This window comes from Chelonia mydas, chromosome 2, assembly GCF_015237465.2.
Source record: "Chelonia mydas isolate rCheMyd1 chromosome 2, rCheMyd1.pri.v2, whole genome shotgun sequence".
Classification (NCBI taxonomy): domain Eukaryota; kingdom Metazoa; phylum Chordata; order Testudines; family Cheloniidae; genus Chelonia; species Chelonia mydas.
The window spans coordinates 70403680-70424413 of record NC_057850.1 but is presented as its reverse complement, the minus strand read 5'-3'; the positions used below and the strand labels follow the sequence as shown (position 1 = coordinate 70424413).

At 41.7% G+C, this 20734-nt stretch overlaps 1 protein-coding gene across 2 annotated transcripts in view; it reads left to right on the top strand.

Moving 5' to 3' along the window:
• The window catches only part of SNTG1 (syntrophin gamma 1), a 533703-nt gene that overhangs the window by 254436 nt on the left and 258533 nt on the right, over positions 1-20734 (top strand). For both annotated transcript variants that reach the window (XM_043539635.1, XM_043539634.1), the window contains exon 2: positions 19094-19148. In XM_043539635.1, coding sequence (XP_043395570.1) covers positions 19122-19148 — 27 coding nt within the window. In that variant the 5' untranslated portion in view covers positions 19094-19121. The remainder of the gene's footprint in view (positions 1-19093; positions 19149-20734) is intronic.

Below are 20734 nucleotides of genomic sequence, written 5' to 3'. Positions count from 1 at the left end.
GCTGACTCTGGCTCGCAGGGCTCAGGCTAAGGGGCTGTTTAATTGTGGTGTAGACAGTCATTCCTTGTTTGGAACCTGGGCTCTAGGACCCTCTCACATCATAGGGTCCTGGAGCCCAGGCCTGAGACCAAATGTCTGCATTACAATTAAACAGCCCCTTAGCCTGAGCCAGCTGGCCCAGGCCAGCTACAGGTGTGTAACTGCAGTGTGGACATACCCTGAGTCAGGGATGTACCTTTTACTCTTCCTGTGAAAATCATCCCAAAGTGGACCAAGTTATAAGCCTTGGAAAAATCACATTTCGCACATGCTCCATCGAGACTTGGTAGAGCTTAACTACAAAAATTTCCAAAGATTCCATCCTCCATGAGCCTCTCTCAGCTAGTGCTGACCAGACTGTGCACGTGCCATCCCACAAAGCAAATGAGCATGCTCCTGTGTGTGACACATGTAATGCATGTAGAGAAGGCAATATGCTATGTATTATAGAGTTAAATCCCTGGTAGAAAGAGTGACAAAAATCTCTAAAGGAACACGTTTACTAATTCATAATGCATGCTACTTATGAAGAAGGGCAGTTTAGAGCCTCCTGCTGCCTCCACATGCCTGCAGGGGGCAGGAATGAGGTGTTAATTCCATCCACATGTCGTGTACCTTCCCCAAGCCTTTGAGGTTGGAAAGAAGTTCCTGTGGGACTGATACCAAAGTCTATTGTTAGTATGTCTGAGTCTACATTACATCATTCACAGTGGTGCAGCTACATCAGCTCATTAAGCCAATAGAAGAGAGCTCTTTGTTGGCTTAATAACTCCTGCCTCCATGAGCTATTTCGGTAGGAGAAGCTCTCCCGTCAACATGGTGTTGTCTACCCTAGCGCTCAGGTTGGTATAACTTATGTCACTCAGGGTGTGAATTACTCACACCCCTGATCAACATAGGTTATACTAAAGTAATGTATAGTATAGACAGTTTAAGTGGAGATAAAGGCTAACAGGAGTGTTTGAATGACTGAGTCTAAAGAGAAACTATGCAGTGTTGTAGCCCTGTTGGTCCCAGGTTATTATAGAGACAAGGTGAGTGAGGTGACATATTTTATTGGACCAACTTCTGTTGGTGAGAGAGAGGAGCTTTTGAGCTAAGGTGCTCTTCAGATCTGGAAAAGCTACTGAGAGTGTCACAGCTACATACAAGATTGAACTGATAGATTGTCATAAGTAATTAGCACATATTCTAGTCTCTAAGGTGCCACAGGTACTCCTCGGTTTTGTTTTGTTTTTTGCATTCAAGGTGAAGTGGCCCATTAACACCCTGTAGTCATAGTACAAAAAAAAAAGGGGGAGCGGGAGGGTAGTGGGTTAGATAGTTGTAATAATTCATAAGTCTAGCGTCTTTAAGGCCATAATTTTTAGTGTCAATTTAAATTCATAACTTTGGTAATCAGGCTCGTCTTTTGAAGGTGTTGGGCAAGGGGAAAGAGTGGGAGATATTGAGCATAAGGAACAAGAAAGAGAGAAAGTGAACAAATGTGTAGGAAGGAGGAAGAGAACAAAACAAAAATAGAAATGTAAGAAGGCAGAGGAGTACAAAGTAGGTCAAATTGTAATAAGAGGAAACATACTGAGAAAGAGACACCACAGAAAGAAATGAAAACAAACACACACACACACACACAAAGAGTGAAGGAACAGAAAAGGAGACAGTTAGCAAGGGAGACAGAGAAAGCCTTTTAAAATATGTTTAATATCAAGGTGTTCCAATAAATAAGAAGGTACAAGTTTGATAAGTATGTAGCCATATGGCTTACAAAATTTCCACAAAATTCCCTCTCACTTTATCAGGCTCTTTATCTATAATATGCCTCTGTATATTAGAATAAGTCAGAAAACTGAATTTTTTTCCTGAAAAAAAAAGCCTGCTTGAATTTTTTGTCTAAATATTAGGTTTCCTCCAGGAAAATTCAAAATAATTGAAATGAAAACTGGAAACAATTTGAAAATAGTAAGTGTGAGAAAGTGAGGAAAAACAAACTGGAAAAATAAGGTTCTCTCCCCCACACACATGCACACACTTTCTGACCTCTCCTTTCCTTTCCCTTTTCCCCAGTTCTGTCACTTGAGCTAACAGAGTAACTGATAGTGGGAATAGGTTGATATCCCCTATGGAACAGCAGCACTAGAGGGAAATTAGAGATATACTCTGCCTGTGGATTTCACTGATATTGCGGAGGGAAGAAAGAGGGGGAGTAAAATGGAAAATAAACAAGAAGAAAGAAATCAACTGAACCTACAATGGAAAGCCAAACTATTTGTTAAAAAAAACCAATAAAAATATTTTGAATTTTGCCTATTGGAAACCACATTTTCTACTGGGATTTTTTTAAAAAAATATTATTCATGTGCATACACATGGCTTTGGTGAACGGAGGGGGAATTTTTTTGAGCAACACTAAAGATACTAGCTGGATCATTTCTGCACACCCATATGGGCCTCTGGAGGAGAGAAACTGTAGAACAATGGATCGAGGTGTGGGATAGGGACTGCAACATCGGGTGTAGGCACAGCAAGAAAGTCTTGGGGAGGGATGGGGGCAAGGAGTGGAGGCACTGGCAGAGAGTAAATTACAATATCATTGGTCAAATATCATCAGGGCATTTTCTACCTGGCAGCTTGGCATGTGCATATTATGGTGTACTGAAAAGCCTTAACTTTCATTTAATGCATTTTTGTTGCACACCGTTCATTTTCTTAGACATAAAATGCAGTTTGTAAGTACACTGTAGGAAAGCTACTGCTTCTCCCAAGGGCTTCTAATTCTTCCCTGTAGCTGAATTTGCTTCATCAGCCATAAGACGATGATGATGCCACATTTTCAATAGGGGTTCTTGTCACAAGATTGCTTGAACTATCAAAATTCACTGCTTCTGCTATGACTGATGTAAACAAACAGGTCACAGAAGTGAAGTTTCTGGATACTATGTGAATTTCTGTTGCTTGAAAGGAGTAGTTGTCACATCTTTAACTTAGCTATTTCTGTAAGGAGCACATACTTCCTACGGAAAGCCAGTGACATATTGAATTAGAACAAGTAAAGTGAATATCCCTCAAATGATAACAGTATATGCTGAGGCCGGAAACATGAAACACTCAGGTAACAGGCACTGAGCCCCCTCTTCCCCCACCCCAATTAAACTCAAGTTCCAAATGTCAAAACAAACCTCAGATAAAGGAACAGAATGTGTGTTTTGTGGATGTGTATGGGGCACATTTATGAGAAGTATTAATGTCTTGGATTTGGCAAACCTGTCACAAAAGGAATGATTAAGGCAGTAAGCTCAGCTTCAGAAAGATCATGCAGCAGAACAAAGGACAAGACTATTTTTGGAACTGTTGACGTCTGTGAAGCCCAGGCAAAGGGCTGGCTGCATGCTTTCACTGTAAATGACAGCAATGGCATTGGGGAGAGCTGGAAGGACTTGTTGGAAGTAAATGGCAGGGATGTTATATTCAAGTCTGACACAGGAGCACAATGTGACATGGTGGCCTAGCAGATGTTCTATAAATTGAATGACAAGGATGCAGTTTCTCAAAACATAGGTCATTGCCTTGCACAGGTAAACAAACTGTTGTCTGTGTCGTATGCAAGTCACTTGTGCAAAGCCCTCCTCTCAAACAGTAATATGAACTTAAACCAACATTGAAAGTATGCCAAAAATTCAATATGCAACTGAAGCTCACAAGTGTTAAGCTGTAACAAACTATGAAAGTACGTCAGGCAATATTTTATCTTATCCAGTACATTCCATGTATTTCCCAAACTTCTGGTAGCTGAAAAATGAAATCAATGATAGTGGCAGTCATCGTGGATTGTGCAGATCTTCATAAGATACTTCCTCTTCTTTCTTACATTCTTTGAGCAGTGCAGTAGTTTACAATGTTGACATTTAAATTGTCATTTGACATCTGAATGAGAATCAATTAGGACAAGTCAAACCTCTGAGGTATAGTTTCAGGCTCTCTGCAACTTGAGGCAGACATAAGAGTTTTGGCATTTGAAAGCTTATCTTTCACCAGCAGAAGTTGGTAAAGTGAAAGATATTACCTCACCCACCTTGTATCTCATATCTCGGGACCAACACTGCTCCAACAACAATTACTGCATCGGTTACATCTGGGTCACATTTTCAAGGTTTTCTTTGCAACTGTAATAGCAAGAAATTTCCTTTCTTAAAAAAAAACAAAACAAAACCCTAGAGTAGAAGTGAGAGGCCTATCTCTCTGACCACAGATAATCTTACCGGTTCCACAGATAGATGTTAGGAAACCCTTCTTTTCTTGAATAGTTAGAATTGTTTTGCAAGCTTCTGTCAGGGTTCCTTCCCCACTCTGAACTCTGGGGTACAGATGTGGGGACCTGCATGAAAGACTCCGTAAGCTTATTCTTACCAGCTTAGGTTAAAACTTCCCCAAGGCACAGATTCCTTTCTTGCCTTGGGATCGCTGCCACGACCAAGTGATTTAACAAACAATCAGGGAAAGGACCACTTGGAGTCCTATTCCCCCAAAATATTCCCCCAAGCCTACACCCCCTTTTCTGGGGAAGGCTTGAGCATATACCCTCACCAATTGGTTACAAAGTGACTACAGACCCAAACCCCTGGGTCTTAGAACAATGGAAAAACCATTCAGGTTCTTAAAAAAAAAAGATTTTATTTAAAGAGAAAAAGGTACAAGAATCACCTCTGTAAACTTAGGCTGGTAGTTATCCTTACAGGGTAGCAGAAAATTCAAAGAGCACAGAGGAACCCCCTCTAGCCTTAGTTTCAAAGTTACAACAAAACAGGGATAAACCTCCCTCTAGCAAAGGGAAAATTCACAAGTTGAGAAAACAAAGATAAACTAATATGCCTTGCCTGGCTGTTACTTACAAGTTTGAAATATGAGAGACTTGTTTAGAAAGGCTTGGAGAACATGGATTGATGTCCGGTCCCTCTTAGTTCCGAGAGCGAACGGCCACAGAAACAAAGAACCCAAAACAAAACCTCTCCCCCCTCACCAGATTTGAAAGTATCTTTTGTCCTCATTGGTTCCTTTGGTCAGGTGCCAACCAGGTTACTTGAGCTTCTTAACCCCTTACAGGTAAGGAGAAATACAGACTACCCCTATGGTTATGACAGCTTCTGATACACGATCTGCTGGAAGCATTAAATATTTACAGATGCTGGTATTTGTTCAAAGTTTTGTGTTTGTGGGGTTTCTACCAAAAAAGAGAGTTTGGACAAGGAAGTTAAGATGTAACAAATTTAAAGCTGGACTTCCTTCATCTACAGGTTTTGGATTCCTGTACAGCTACTCATTCTTCAGCCATCAGTTATCAAAATCTTAAACAAAAGTCAACCTACAAGCTTGTGATGGGGTGGGGCTAACCAGTGGTGCTGCATAGTGATTAGGTCACTGGTTCCAAGCTCTCTCCCCTGCCAGCAATCACTCTGATGCTCTAATGGTCCTCCATCCAGTACGTAGCAACTTGATCCTCCAGCCAGATTACCAGTTGAGTTCACTCCCTTACACAATAACAGAGTCTAACAAAATATATATGTATTCTAATATCCCCAGAAAAAAGGTCTTCAGCTCACCTCTTGGCCCCTGTGATGGCAAAACCTTGATTCAGGTATTACATCTATGTGTCCCCCCCCGCTTATCTTGAAGGTGGGGGGAAGGAGTATGTTCCCCCTTCAAGAAAGTGTGGTTGGTTGGGGAGCTTGGGGTCTCCCTCTCCACCAGGCTCCAACCCTGAGCCCTAAAAGAGGGAGCAGTAGGAAACACCCTGGATGGCTTTGTGGCTGCCTCCCTGGGCCATTTCCTACCACTTCTTTTCCCAGTCCAAGGTGTGGTCAAAACCTCACAAAAGATCTACCAGAAGTTAGAGTGAAGGGCCTGGGGTAGCTGCCATTTGCGGACCTTTCCCTGCAGCAGGACTCCTGCTGTACCCTTACTCAGGAGCTCCCAAGACAGGTCTTCTCCTCCTCCTCCTCTGTCTGGCTTCCATCTGAGGTGTCTGGTCCTCATTTAGCTCTTTCTCCAGCTGGAGTGTGCTTGGCTGGTGCTGCGGGAGAGGATCATCTGGGCCCAGACCTGCTCCTTAACCTCTTGTGTCCCAGTGTGGCATTTACACATCCCAACACAAAGCTATTCTGAAGAGTTAGAAGTACTGTCATGACAATTGGTACCCTACTGCTTGAATGTGAAGGAGACTTGGTAAAGATGAAGTGAGATGAGAACTGGTAGCCATCCCCAAAAGTTCTGTGAAAAATATAGGGGAGAAAACTCCCTACATAAACTTTGGTTCCTTTTGAGATGGCAAGTTAATATTTCAGAAATTATAAAAGCCTTAGTGTAGCTACCCAACAGTGTCTTCCACAATCTGCTATATGCTTCCAAATGAGATGTATTAAGAAATCTATTGACAAGCAATCAAGTTCTGCAACCAAATGATAGTAACAGTTGAAAAAACAATGTATATGTCAAGAGCCTTTGCCTCACTGAATTTTGGTCACAAATGCAGTGATCTTTTGGACAGGTTAACATTTTCTGAACTGAGTCATATTATGATTTATTGAATACATTTCGTAGTGATCTGTGTTTAACTTATGAACATTTTCATTTGTCATCTATGGGAATGAGGAGTGTTGAAGCAAAACAAAATATCCAAACTGTCCGCATCAACCCTCCCCCGCCCCCATGGACAAAAGAAATGGGATGGGACCTAAGCGAACACCACTGTTTTGCTTCCATTCAGGAAGATCTGTCAGCAAGCAGGAGAAGGAACATAGCCAGCATAAGCTGTGCTGCAGCTTTAAACTATCTTCAGAAGTGGCAAAGAGGAGAGCAGCCCATGTGTAGTACTGGGAGATGTTGGGCTGCAGAAACATCTTTTATTTATATATAATATTATACATATTCCAGTGGAAGTGGGGGTAAATCAAAATACACCAAGGACCTGTTAGTGCCTGTCAGCAGGGACACACAGACACCTAGTGTGTGGCAGGCTACTGTGAGGTGGGTTTACATCCCAGCTTGCCCTGAACTAAGTGTTCATGTAAACAGGCCCTAACTTACACCAGCTAAGGGTCTGGTTCAGTATCTATATAAAATACATGCATAAGGTGTGGTATAGTGTAAATGTTTTATCAGTCTGAGTTGGAGATAATGCAGGATTGAACCCTAAAGTTATCATTGAAATGAATGGGATTTTTGTGATTGAATTGTATGAGAGCAGGATCAGACCCTTAGCGAGTTAGAGGTTAGCCCAAACAGTTCCAATAAAGGTATTACACACACACACACACACACACACACCCCAGTGTTCTGCATATGTTAGTTTATTCTGTGAAATATATATTTTAGGAATATTTTAGTGTGTATTTAATTTTTTATTGGTAATACTTTTCCCATCCCTCCAACTGGAAGCCAGTCTGCCTTATTTTCCATCGTCTTACTGTCTTGGCCATGACGGGATAGAAAACCTTAGATTTCCTAAAACAGCTTTTCCATCCATCCTCCTGAAATTCAAAAGTGTAGTTCTCTAGAGGTTCACGGTTTAAATGCATGTGCTATGTGTTTCATTAGAAAGCTGGATTCTCCTCTTTCTAGCTCCTGTTTCTCATCAGGTTGAACCAGACATACAGACAGTAAATCTGCCAACAAACAGTATAATCTCCTCTTTTGGACCTTAGTCCAGAGTAGTTTTAAAGAGAAAGATCTGTATTTGGGAAAGAAATAGGAGCAAAGGCTCCTATATTTGTAAGATCTACTTAAGCAACTCCCAAGAGCCTTATATATGAAAAACTAAAAGTGCTTTACAAATACTATTTTATTCTCCCAAATCCCTTGTGAGATATTTAGGGAAACCAAAACACTCCAGAGTGAGATTTTTACCCTCACCCCACCCTCTGACACCAGATATAAGGGACAGAGTGGCATGAAGGGGGTCTAACAGCCTGGATCCATCTGTGTATGTTTTGTGGGCTGGGATGGAGAGGAGGATTCTCCTGGTACAGGAACTGAGGAAGATGGTCACAAGCTGTTTTCCAAGGACTCCCTTGTATGCCCAGGAGGACAGGAGGTCTGAGTGTAGGACAAAGGAGGGGCGGATGTAACAGGTGGCCAGATCAGCAAATGCCAGCGGGGCCCCAGGTAATGTAAATGGTGTTGGGGTGGCGGGCACACTCAAAGAGCACTACAACCCTTTCATTAAATCAAGGCCTAGCTGAACGACTCAGCAGTTGCTTTGGGTGGGGCCTCTCCTCCTTTCCACCTTGCTGGCCTACTGGGTTATTTTATTGGCCAGCCCCACATTCTCCGCCCTCCAACTTCTCAGTCAGCATTCTTCCCCCACCTCATGCTCTCCAGTCTGCTTTCACCCCACTGCTTTTGGTTTCCAGATACATGCTCCTTCTGCTTTCCACATTCCAGGGAAGCCTTCCTAAGCAACATGCCATATGTGCCCTACCAATGTCCACCCTCTCAAGTCACTCTAATTTTTAAACTGCCTGTGAGAAAGAGTTTGGAATATATGTGTGATAGTGTCTTCCGGGGGAGGGGGGAGAGGGGGCAAAGGATTATCTTAATTTGACAGAGTGAAGTTAATTATATAACAAAAATTTGCACTAAGTGAATTATCCTAGGTCAGAGAAGAATTAGAACAGAGTTCTATGCCCCAGAGATCTCCTGGCCGGGCTGGCCCCCATCCTGTGCCATGATCATAAGACAAACTTACCTGCGTAAAGTTGCCTCGTCATGGCTCATAGATTCATTACTAGTGAATTTTGCTGTTCTAGATTGTTCTCAAATCCAGATTTTTTAAATCTGGATTTAGGTTTTAATTATTATTACTTATTGGTTTGATTTTACCCAAGTTTGACAAGCCAAAGAAAGTTTGAACTCCAGAATAAATCAATTTGTGAATGTTGAATAACCAGTCCTAACCAGGAGCCCAGCATAATAGCTACTGCAACAGATATTAAGTCTTTTAATATTGCCTTGTGCCTCCTTGATTCTTACCTGACAAGCTTTATGTTTGTACAGTGAATTCTTAATTGGGCCTGCTGATTAAGAACACTTGCAATTAAAATAATAAATTATGACAAGTAAATGTTCTTCTTGTTTTAGCCAATTTAAAATGAATTAAACACTTGAAAAGCTTGTTAGCGACTAATTGCCAACTTTGGTTCTTTTGAAGCATGAACTTCTCTAAGAGCTGGACATTTAATCAAAAAGCTTTATCAGTTGATTACAGTACTTTCTTCATCACTAGAAGAAGAGCTCACAGCATTGGTGAGTTTGCAGAGTTCATCTAAATTCCAGCACTATAACCAGAGACCTTAAAGTACATAAAGCTTGATAGCCTCAAACTTTGAGGGCTTGTCTCGATGGCTATTTAATGCATGACAAGCCTGGGTATAAATCTACAGTGGCTTAGCCTGATGCGGATGCCTGTGTGGATCCTGCTGCCATGCGTTAACAGTTCTGTAGCACACCAGTATGTCAAAGTGCATCATGGAACTTCTAGTGCAGGATCCATATGGTCAGTTAGTGCATGGCAGGCAAGTGTGCTGCAGATTTACATCCTGGTTTGCTGCACACTAAATCGCCGTGGAAACAAGCCTTTGGTATTTCGGGCTGTGTGTGGGTGCAGTGATCTGTGTATATAAGTCTTTGTGGGACTGGAGTCTAAATCTTGAAGTAAGTCAGAGCAATAGATTGTGCTTACAATGATCTTAATGATAGTAAATGGTTTTGATAATTAAACTTAAAGGTTACATATTTAAAAAATACAAAAGATATGGTACCTATAATAATGAGACCTGGGTTGAAAAAAATGTTTGGATATGTAAATATGGATTTGGCAATTTCATGTTAGGCTTCCAGATTTGAAAACCGTGGCCTTAACCTGGTTCTTTGGGAGGACTGTGGTGCACGCATGCTCCTGCAAAGTATTCTAGCACCAATCCCTTGTGCTGTTAGGGCAAATTGGACATTGTGGAGAGAACTTCATTGCAATTTCAGTTAAAAATGCTCAGAAACTCCCGCCCATCTCCCCCAGTATTTTATAATTTAGATTATTTTTCCTGCCAAAACCTAAAAGAGGGTTTATTTTTCAAGAAGTACCAATTATATGTAACGTTTGAAGGGTATTTTTTTCCCTGCTTGGAGTAGTTTTTGAATTACTGCTGAGCAAGAAAGTTTGCAGAGTTCAAAAAAGGTAGTTTTGTTTGTTTTCATTCGCTAACAATTAAAAATTGGATGAAGGGATTTCCCTTCCTCCCCCACCCCCAAAGTCAAAGATTCCAAGGCCCTGAGGGACCACTGTGATCTTCTAATCTGACTTCCTGTATGACACTGGCCATAGAACTTCCCAAAGTCATTCATAGAGCATAGCTTTTAGAAAAACACCTAATCTTGAGTTAAGACCAAGGGGGATGCTGACAAAGGCATAAGTGCCAGTGAGTCAAATCTTTGAAAATCTCATCAAGACACCTACCCTGAAATGAGCTCTATCTGAGAGGAGAACCTAGTGACTTAATGGGGAGTGTGTGTGTGTCTGGAGATGTGGGGGGGGGGGAGGGGGCATACGTGGTCGAAAGAGGTCTGTGTCTGCCTGTGAAGAAGTCATTGCTTGATCGGGGCCCAAATGTGGAACATTTCATTTCCAAAGGAGACTTTTGCAGTATTTTGTGGTTCTGGGCATGTGAAGGCAGTGGGGGTTATATTGAAAATCCAAACATAACCTGAACGAGAGCTTTCACAATGACAATAAGCATGGCTGACTAAGTGCCAGGAAAATTCTACCAGCTGAGTCAAAGCAGTTGTTTGCCCATTCAGGAGAATAATGTGGGAGAAAATGTAATGATATTTTACTCATCCCACTCCCAAAAAAGAATTACTATTCCCAGGCAAGTGTATTATTCCCAGACTAATGTAAGCTGTAGTTATCATCTAAACTTCATTTATCAATATATCACTCTACATACACGTACTTGTGCAAATAAAATTGTATTCTGATTGTGTGATTGTAACCAAGAGAAAGATATGTTTATATTGCTTTTAACAGTAGTTCTACTTGGCTAATGGCATGTTCAAAATTTTACATGTTTATTACTGCTACTGAAAATGCATGACATAATCTTTTGTCACCTATCAGTTTACTAAATTGTATTAAAATACCCTATCATGAAACTACGTTGTGAAATTATATCTTCTGCAACACTGAAATACGACCTGATTTATTAAAGGAAGATCAGAATAGCTCAGTTACTCAGTGCATTATCCTAAATGAAGCAGAATTGTTTTGTCTACAAGGGCTGCCATAGCCTTCAACTACACTATTATGTTTTTAGTCATGATTTCCCTTTAGAACAAGAATGCTTGAATAAGGCAGTTCAGAATTTAATAAATACTTGTTCTGCCAAGGGGTGCAGGGGCGTGTGCAGAAATTTAACTTTTATCCCTTTAGGGGGGACATGCTCTGTGCCCCCGCCTGCGCACTGCAACAGGAGATCACTCTTCCCTCCCCTTCTTACCCCCCCAGCCATGGTGCTGGGAGGAGCTCTTCTGGTCCATCCTTCCCACCCCCCGCTACTGCACCCCTGGGGCCAGAGGAGTTCAGTGCCCCCGATGATTATTGGGGGGCCCCATTCCCCTGCTTGCCCCCCTTGTGCATGCCCCTGAGAGAACGCCAAAGTCAGTTCCAGTATCTGTCATGTGTTATATTGTTTGCATATATCAGCAGAGATGGCCTGAACAAGTCTGGTAATTTAGAAGTATTTAAGTACCTGCAAGACACAAGACAACTAGACAGGAAAGAGAAAAATTTACTAACTTTTCAAAGTCTCTGTTTATTTATATATCTCTTCTACAGTTTCCCACTCTTACTTTCCCTGGTTGTTTTGTTTGTACATTTGGAAGCTCAGATGTTCCCTTAAGCCACTATTTAAAAAATAAATATTTAAAAATAAGTACATACTGTAGTATAACAAATGTGCTAGTTCATCATGGATTGCATGTATTTAGTACAGACTACTTATTCCCTAATAAATGTTTACATTTTCTGATGTCAAGAGCTCTTTAGCCAATTTATGTGACTTGTTAAGAGAGATTCCTATTCTCAAACTAGGATGTATAACATTGTTGTCTATAGCTCTGATTCAGGAAGCACTTAAGTATGTGTTATGTCTATCCCTGTTCAAGGCAGCACTTAAGCACATTCTTAATGGCCAGTGCTGTCCTTAATAGAGAAACTTTCTAGAATTTGATTTCATTTTTGTGTTGTTGTGACTTGTGTGTTCTATGGTGAAGACAGCTAGCTTTATTCATAATGACTGTTCTGTCTCTTGAATGCATGTTAGTTACAGGGCTCAAAATCAATAACATGGAGTTATATCCCATGTACTGGTATGAAGAAAATGTTCAAATCTTCCCTATGGACCACATCTTGACCCTTTCACCCTTCACCTTTGAGATGGGCACAAGTAGCTCTAAATACTTCCATAGCTCATGCACTGACAATCATAGGACCTGAGTATGAAAATCATTGTACAACTTGTGTGGCAGTTAAAGGGACATAAGCCTAGAGATTCTGGAGCACAAGCCTCAACAAGCAAGATTAGGTTTCAAAACACTTTTCGAAGGTGCGGTGGGTTGCATGCCCACTTCAGCTTGCATAACATTTGGAAAGGAGTGTACAGTAAATGAGTCAAGAGAACCTGTTTCACTGTATGTCTAACCCTTCAGTGAAGAAAGTCTTTAGGATTATAATAGCAATGGTGCTTTTACTGAGTACTGTGAGAACAAAACTATAAATGTATATGTCTATTAGCTCGTGGTGAGCTTGAAAAAAAGATGAGGAGGGAGTAATGATGTGTCTCTTTCAGTCCCCTGCATCATAACCTGAGAAGCCTAATAATGCTGGAAATTAATTTAGAGCACAAGTTGCGAGATCACAAAACACACTGAGCACCATAAATAGAGAAAATTAGCCCTATACCTGCATGTGTCTATTTCCAACATACATCACATCTTCTACCCTTTACTTAGGGGAGTAGAAACTTGTACATATTAACAGCTGGAGAGAATGCAGGACTCCATGTGGGGATTTGACTGGGCTGTCTACTAGAAAGAGGCATGATAATATCCCAACAATGTTCCTTGAATGGTGAATAAATAAACCTTACCATTTTTCCTTTCTCCTTTTTTACTTTTTTTTAATTAGTTTTACTTTCCCTGAGAAGCAATGCAACTGAACACCTGGTCAATAATAGTTGTGTACTATGATATTATATATGAACAAAATCCTTTTTGACTAACTTCACATAGTTCAAATTTGTGGTTGTTAGCATGTTTACAAGTAATGCATTCGCCAGTGGCTGAACATCCACTAGTCCTGGAATTGCTAGGGTTAGCCATGCCCACTTGCAAATTGAAGGCAGCCTTTATGCTAACTTTTGATTCCTGAATGCTAGCCCTAAAAGAGGCTCCCTGCAGCCATGATGTGTTTCTTCCAGACCAGGATCTGCCTGGCTACAGCATCTAGCTTCCTGAGGTGCTCTAAACCAGTGTGTTCAGATCTAGCCGCTCCCTTTACTCCTCTGTTCACCCACTGTCTCAAGTAGACAGGACTTCAGTGCTCCCCACACTTCAGAAGTACTCCCTTTAGTGTGGTCTTTGCTATCCATGGGTCCTAATTGTTATAGGTTTGCCAGCCCCCTGGAAATGCATGACTCTAGACCTAGGGCTTCTCATGATTCACATCTCCATCCTATGTAGCTTGGCTTTTCTGCCTTTGACTGGCTATCTGGAATGACCACTCCCTTGCTGGAGCAAAGTAGGACCTGCCCAAAAAGACTGTTTTCTGTCTCCCCACTTATTAAAGAACAAAGCCCTTCCTCCCTTGGGTTATGGCCACAGTGCTTGATGCAGTATTGGAGATTGTTTGAAGTGCTCTCTTTTCCCTGTTTGTGTCTGAGTGAAGTTTTGCCTTCCATACCTTGGCCTCTCACTGGTCACAGGTCTTTCCACTTTCAATCCCTACAACTCACTTCCCCTTCCATAGCTTACCATGTCTTATGGATCTTGCTTGCAATTTCCTTCTCTAGTATCAACTGATTTCCCTCCCTGTCTCACAAGAGGGAAGCTGAGCAGAAGCACATTTAAACATCTGAAGCAGGAAATAATTGTAGTCCCTCCCAACATGTGGCTAAAGCTTCCTTCCTAAGGCTTGCTACTTGGAGTGGCTGCTCTTCTCTTCTCACAGGAGTTGGGTCTTGGGTTCTTTTTCTTTTTTCTTTTTTTTTTTTTTGGGGGGGGGGGTGACACCTGGTGCCTCCACCTAAGGTGACGCCTCACTGAGCCTGGGACACAAACAGTCCTGTCCCTTGCAAAAACAAATAATGCTACTAACAGGCAAAAGTATAAAACCCCTGGACAGAAGAAACAAAATACATCAACACAAACCCAAGCAAAAAGAATGATGTACCCAGAAATAACAGTATAATAAGGGGCTACTTTACTGGGAGCAGGAAAACGGGATCTGAGGAACAAAAAGGTTAGAGGTAACTAAAAAATATTCAATGTTTAAAAATGAACAAATTTTTCAGCTCCCAACACTCATAACTCTTCCCAAGTCTGAGCTCCCTCGCTGATACCTTCCCAGACAGCTATAAGCTGAAGATGAATGTGGAGTAGGGTTTCCAACTTTCTAATCGCATAAAACCGAACACCCTAGCCCTGCCCCTTCCAAGAGGCCCACCCCGCTCACTATATTCCCCCTTTCTCGGTCGCTCGTTCTCTCCCACCCCCACTCATTTTCACTGGGTTGGGGTAGGGGGTTGGGGTGTGGGAGGGGTTGAGGGCTCCAGAAGGGGTGCAGGATCTGGGGTGGGTCTGGGGATGAGGTGTTTGGGGTGCAGGAGAGTGCTCCAGGCAGAGGGGTGGGGCTGAGAGATTCGGAGTGTGGAAGGGGGCTCTGAGTTGAGGCATGGGTTGGGGTGTAAGAGGGGGTATGGGCTCTGGGCTGGGGGTGCGGGCTCTGGGGATGAGGGGTTTGGGGTGCAGGAGGGTGCTCCAGGTTGGGGGGAGGGCTCAAGGCTGGGGTAGGTGGTTGGGGCTTGGGATTGGGGCATGGGCTTATCTCAGGGGGCTCCTGTTCAATGGCGCTAAGGCACAAGGTAGGCTTCCTCCCTGGAAGTGGCCAGCAGGTCCAGCCCTAGGTGGTGGTGGTGGCGGGGGGGCAGGAGGCTCCGCATGCAGCTCTGACACTCAGGCACAGGCACCAACCCCCCAGCTCCCATTGGCTGCAGTTCTCAGCCAGTGGGAATGTGGAGCCGGTATTCGGGGCGGGGACAGAGTGTGGAGTCCCGTGGCCCCCCCACCTAGGAGCCGGACCTGCAGGCAGCTTCTGGGGCACAGCGCGGTGCCAGGACAGGTAGGGTCTAGCCTGCCTTAGACCCACAGCCCCACCGCCTGGACTTTTAAAGGCCAGGTTAGCAGTGCTGATCAGAGCCACCAGGGTCCCTTTTTGACTGGGCGTTCCAGTCGAAAACTGGACACCTGGCAATCCTAGTGTGGAGATGAGTGCTGTGAACACTGGCTGGCTTACATAATAAAGGTGTCTGGACTGTGTCTTCACCCCTGGCTGGGGCAGAGTCCTCTCATAGGTCCCTAGGCTGGAGACCTTTGTAAGTCATGGCTGTCTCCCAGTAGCTGCCACTGGTTTTTATCTCTGCCACTCTGGACACTGGTCTCTGCAGGACTGGAACTGCCTGACTCATGCACTAGATTCAACAGCAGTTCCCAGACTCCCTTTGTTGGGAGGAAGAGTTAATCAGAGACTCCCTGAGCTGTTCTGCTTTTCTCTCCGCTCTCACAAGTTAAAGTTCAAAACTGAAAATAAAACTAGTCATCTTGTTTCTGAGTTGGGCTGTCCCCTCCCACTGAGGGTCTGAGCAAACCTGGTTCATTGTTGGGCCAGCAAACTACCTGCCCATATCCCCCCGTGCAGAAGCTTCCCTGTTGGCCTCAGCAGGAGTTCTTAGTCTATTCTGTTCCCACCCCGACTGCAAGCATGCTGGGACATGGTGGCAGAAGGCTCTGATAGCCATTGCAGTTTGTGTCCATAGAGTAGGATTCCTTAGACTACATCTACCCTAAAAGACAAAGAAACACTGTAGTGAGTCTCAGAGCCCAGGGCAACTGACGCGGGCACATGGGACTCATGCTACGGGGCTAAAAATAGCAGTGTAGACATTTCTGCTTGGACTGGAGGCCAGGCTCTGAGACCATGCCCCCTCGCCGAGTTTCAGAGCTTGAGCTGCCCAGTGAGAACCTGCACGCTGCTATTTTTAGACCTGTAACCTAATCCTCAGTCAGCTGATTCAGGCTCTGGAACTTGCTGCTGTGGCTTTTTTTTTTAATCATAGACAAACCCTCAGGCTATGTTTACACTGCAATTAGACACCCGTGGCTGGCTCACGCCAACTGACTTGGGCTTGTGGGGCTCGGATCAAGGAGCTGCTTAATTGAAGTGCAGCTGTTTGGGCTCTTGCTGCAGCCTGAGTTCTGGGACCCTCCCACCTTTCGGGGTCCTAGAGCCTGGGCCCCAGCAGAAGCCCAAACGTCTACACCACCATTAAACAGTCCCTGAGCATGAGTCAGCTGACATGGGCAAGCCATGGGTTTTTAATTGCACTGTAGACATATCCTTGGAGGCTCAGTTCAGAGTTTCAGGGGCTAGCAAATTCCAAGTGGTTGTTGGGTCATACGTAAAGGGCTGAGAATCTGTTCCTCCTACCTCTGAAAAAGACCTTCCTCAGTCTCCTATTATTTAAATTTTAACCTCACAGCACTGCACAGTCTCACTAGCTTGTGCTCTGAGATGGTGTATATCCTTCTCTTCTTTTGTGCTCTTTTTGTATTCCTCTTCTCCTGGCCTTGGAAATTTGTGGTTGAGGGTTCTTGGGAGCCTCTTACAGGGCGAGCGATTGGGTATTTGTGTAAGGACTGCCTGCAGCTTGCATGTGGGCATGGCTAGTTTTAACCAATTGAAATCTGTGCCAAAAAATAAGGTTTCTGATTGGCTGAATGTTATTCACTGTGAAGTTTAAAATAATAAAGTCAAATCTCAATTAATTAATAAAAAAAATTAATACAAGACTGAAGCCACGAATCTGTTTTTTGAGCCAAGCAGAATCTAGCAGACCAATAATGGCACAATTAAATAAATGTAACTGTACTCTACAAATGTGGTGGCTTGCTGGTGACTCATTATTCACATCTCATGTTCGCTCCTCTAATTTATTATATATAATTATTCTGCTTCCATATGATACATTTGTTCCCATGTGTTTCCTTTGTTATCATCCTCATGTTCCCACACAACTTAGAACCTTTCTGTTAGGGCCTCCCTTCCCTTCTGATGATTAGGCCCCCGACCTGTACATGATTAGGCCCCTGTGTGCTTAACTTTGTACCTCATGAATCAAGGGCACCACACACACAGCAGGGAAAGACAAACATTTTTGCATGATTGTGGTCTTAGATTTTACACCATTTGGGGCAACAACTATATTTTATTATATGTTTAGACTTGGAAGGGTTAGAATGTTGTTGGTAAATGTCAGTAAATGACTTGACTGCACAAATCAGTGAAACAATATTTCCAACACTAAAAATTGAAATTTATAGCTAGACAAAGTGAAAAAAAACAAACAAAGAAGGTGCTTGAAAACATATTGGAATTTGATTTAAGGATGTTTACTTTGTATATTTTGATATGTAATATTGACTATTTGTGTTATAACCATTATTATAAAGCTTTAACTTTTTGAACCTCAGTGCCTACTGTCATTAAATAATTACTGTCTGATTCCCACAGTAATTTCCCACAGTTGTGAAAACTTAAATTGATTAAAAAATGAAAAACCTTAAATGCATGATTTTGCACAACTGTGAAAATTTAAATAGATACATAAAAAAGCTTAAAAATAAACATTGATATTATCCATCAAAACTATAAATATAAATTGAATTTTGTCAAGCCTATATATGTTTGACAAAGCCTAGCACAAAGAAGCTGCAGTCTTGGTTGGGGCTTCTAGCACTACTGTAATAAAAATCATAAAAAGAACTTCTTAAATGATTGAATTGCATGAGTCAGTCAGAATAATAGTGTTTCTAGACTTGAAAATAAATGTCTGTTTTGCCTAGAAAATAATTTTCTATAAATGCCTCTTTCTTTTGCATCAGTATTTATATTGCAGCAGGACACTATTATCCTCTAATGACAACTTATTCCATAAACATTATCTCATAAGTAAAAATGACTAAATGCATGCCAGGTGTGTATTGGGATGAATGTATTGTGGGTGCAGACCCATCATACCAATAATTTGAGTATCTGGTGTGCTGTGACATTTTACATATTCCTGATTTCTGTAACATTCAGTCCTTCAGTACTTAAATGTTTCACTAAATTCACTTCTCTGATAATTGAAGTTAGCTTTCTTGCAGAGATAATGTTTGGGAATACAGTTTTGTGAGTCCAATGGAACAAAAAGTATTCATGCATAAAGCTTTTTAATTAGAAGGAGAAAAATCAACTTTTTACAGAAGGGAACCTTATGAAAAGCAAAACTTAATTATTTCTTTCTGAAAGATTTCTTTTCAAGTATTCTTACTTTCAAAAATAAGTGGGGGTGGGGACAACATTTCAGACAAAAGGTCCGTAATACAGAAGAGTACATTTGGATGGCTAGTGCAATGGAGAGGCTAATAGGAACATCAGCTCTCCCTTAATCACACTAAATAAAATCAGTAGGTGGACTTCATAAAATCCAGAAACAATTTCTACCAGCTCCGTATGCATCCTTACCCTCCTGCTGACTTAATCATTCCTGCTTTTAAGCAATGACTATAAACAAAGCTCACACAGAGGAATGCAGTGTCTTCCCACTTAATTTAGATAACTACCTTTTATGTTTTGCAATCTGTTTGTTCTAGTTTGTAGTACTGAGTTCTAATAAAATCTTTCTGTCTATTTTAGACAAATATTACTTGCTGTGCCATAGCACATGGATTTCAGGACCTCCTGTGAAGAGGTAGGATCAGAATGTTTTATTTTCAAAGAAGTGATATGAACATTAATATACTTTTTAGTCTTCTGTTTTCAATCTTTTATTTCTGAAGTGCAAGGAATTAGAACATCAGATGTAACTGAGTCCGTAAACATGACTAGATAATCCCTATATGCTGGCGGCATGCTTTTCTAGTGGATTATGTGCCTGTTTACCTATCAGTGTTCAAATGAGGTAATTATGAGTACTGAGAAAATAAGACTGAGTTGGAACCTGATAATAGCCTTCAAATGTGTTAAGGGCTATTACAAAGAGAATGGTATGATCAACTGTTCTCCATGTCTATTGAAGGTAGACCAAGAAGGAATCAGTCTTCAATAAGGAAGATTTAGGTTAGATGTTAGGAAAAACATCTAATTATACTTTAGATTATACTATACTGTATTACACTCGTCCAACTATAAGGATAATTAAGCATTGGAATAGGCTTCAAAGGCAGGTTGTGGAGTCCCTGTCACTGGAGGTTTTTAAGATCAGGTTAGATAATATCTGTCAGGGATGGTCTAGTTTTACATGGTCCTGTCTCGACATGGGGTGACCTCTCGAGGTCCCTTCCAGCTCTACAGTTCTATTATTCTATAATTAAAGCCCCTGATCCAGCAATGAGTTCTGTGTGGAAACACTCCCGTAGACCTCATTTGGGTTCCACACATATGCAGGGTCTGCCTGCATTGACCTCGTAGCAGGATCAGGTCCTAGATGAGTGTTTATTGCTTGAAACCTATGGGGCTTGGTAGCACTGGAGAAACAGGAATATGCTGGCAACATAACATGCTATCAAAATCAAAGGAGAATCCTTGGGGGTTTGGGGAGTGTTTTGGTTTTGGTCAACTAAAAAAACCTGAAAACTTTTTTTTATTTCTTAATTCCCCTCTCCCACACCACCCCAGTAATACCAGATATTTTGTGCCAAAATGAAATGGTAGTTTTGATACAAAATACACACATTTTCAAAATTTTAATGCAAGCCAAAATAATCTCAACCAACCAAGATTTACAATTTTCCAGGGACAAAAACGTGTTACTTTTTTTTTTCTTGCAAAATGGCAGAAGTTCTTCCAGAAATAAATTTGCAAATGCTTGTGCAGATATCCAGTTTCTCCTTTGAATATACATGATGTAAAAAAAAATAGTACATTCTCATAACTGTAGTGATTCATGAGCCTCTGTGTTTCGTTATTAGGAGTGGGCCAGTTACATCAACCTGGAATAGCCTCATAAATACATTATTATAGCAAAAATTAGAAGGGGAAACTGCAGTTTACAGGCTGTAAAGAACAAACAAAAGGCTGAATAGAAGGTGATAACTGGGAACACTGGTTATGATCACAATGCATCATAATGTTGAAAACTCCTGCATTGTACACCTGAAAATACGAGGCTCTGATTAGTTTTTGTTTTCAGTATATATTAAATAAAAGGTACACATTTCGGCTCTGTTCATGGGATACATATTTTGTGATTAAAATTATAGGACAGCAGATGTTTCATATGAATTCACTTTATTTCAATCATGCTTGACAGCAAGTAAAGAGACTCTCATTTGGAAA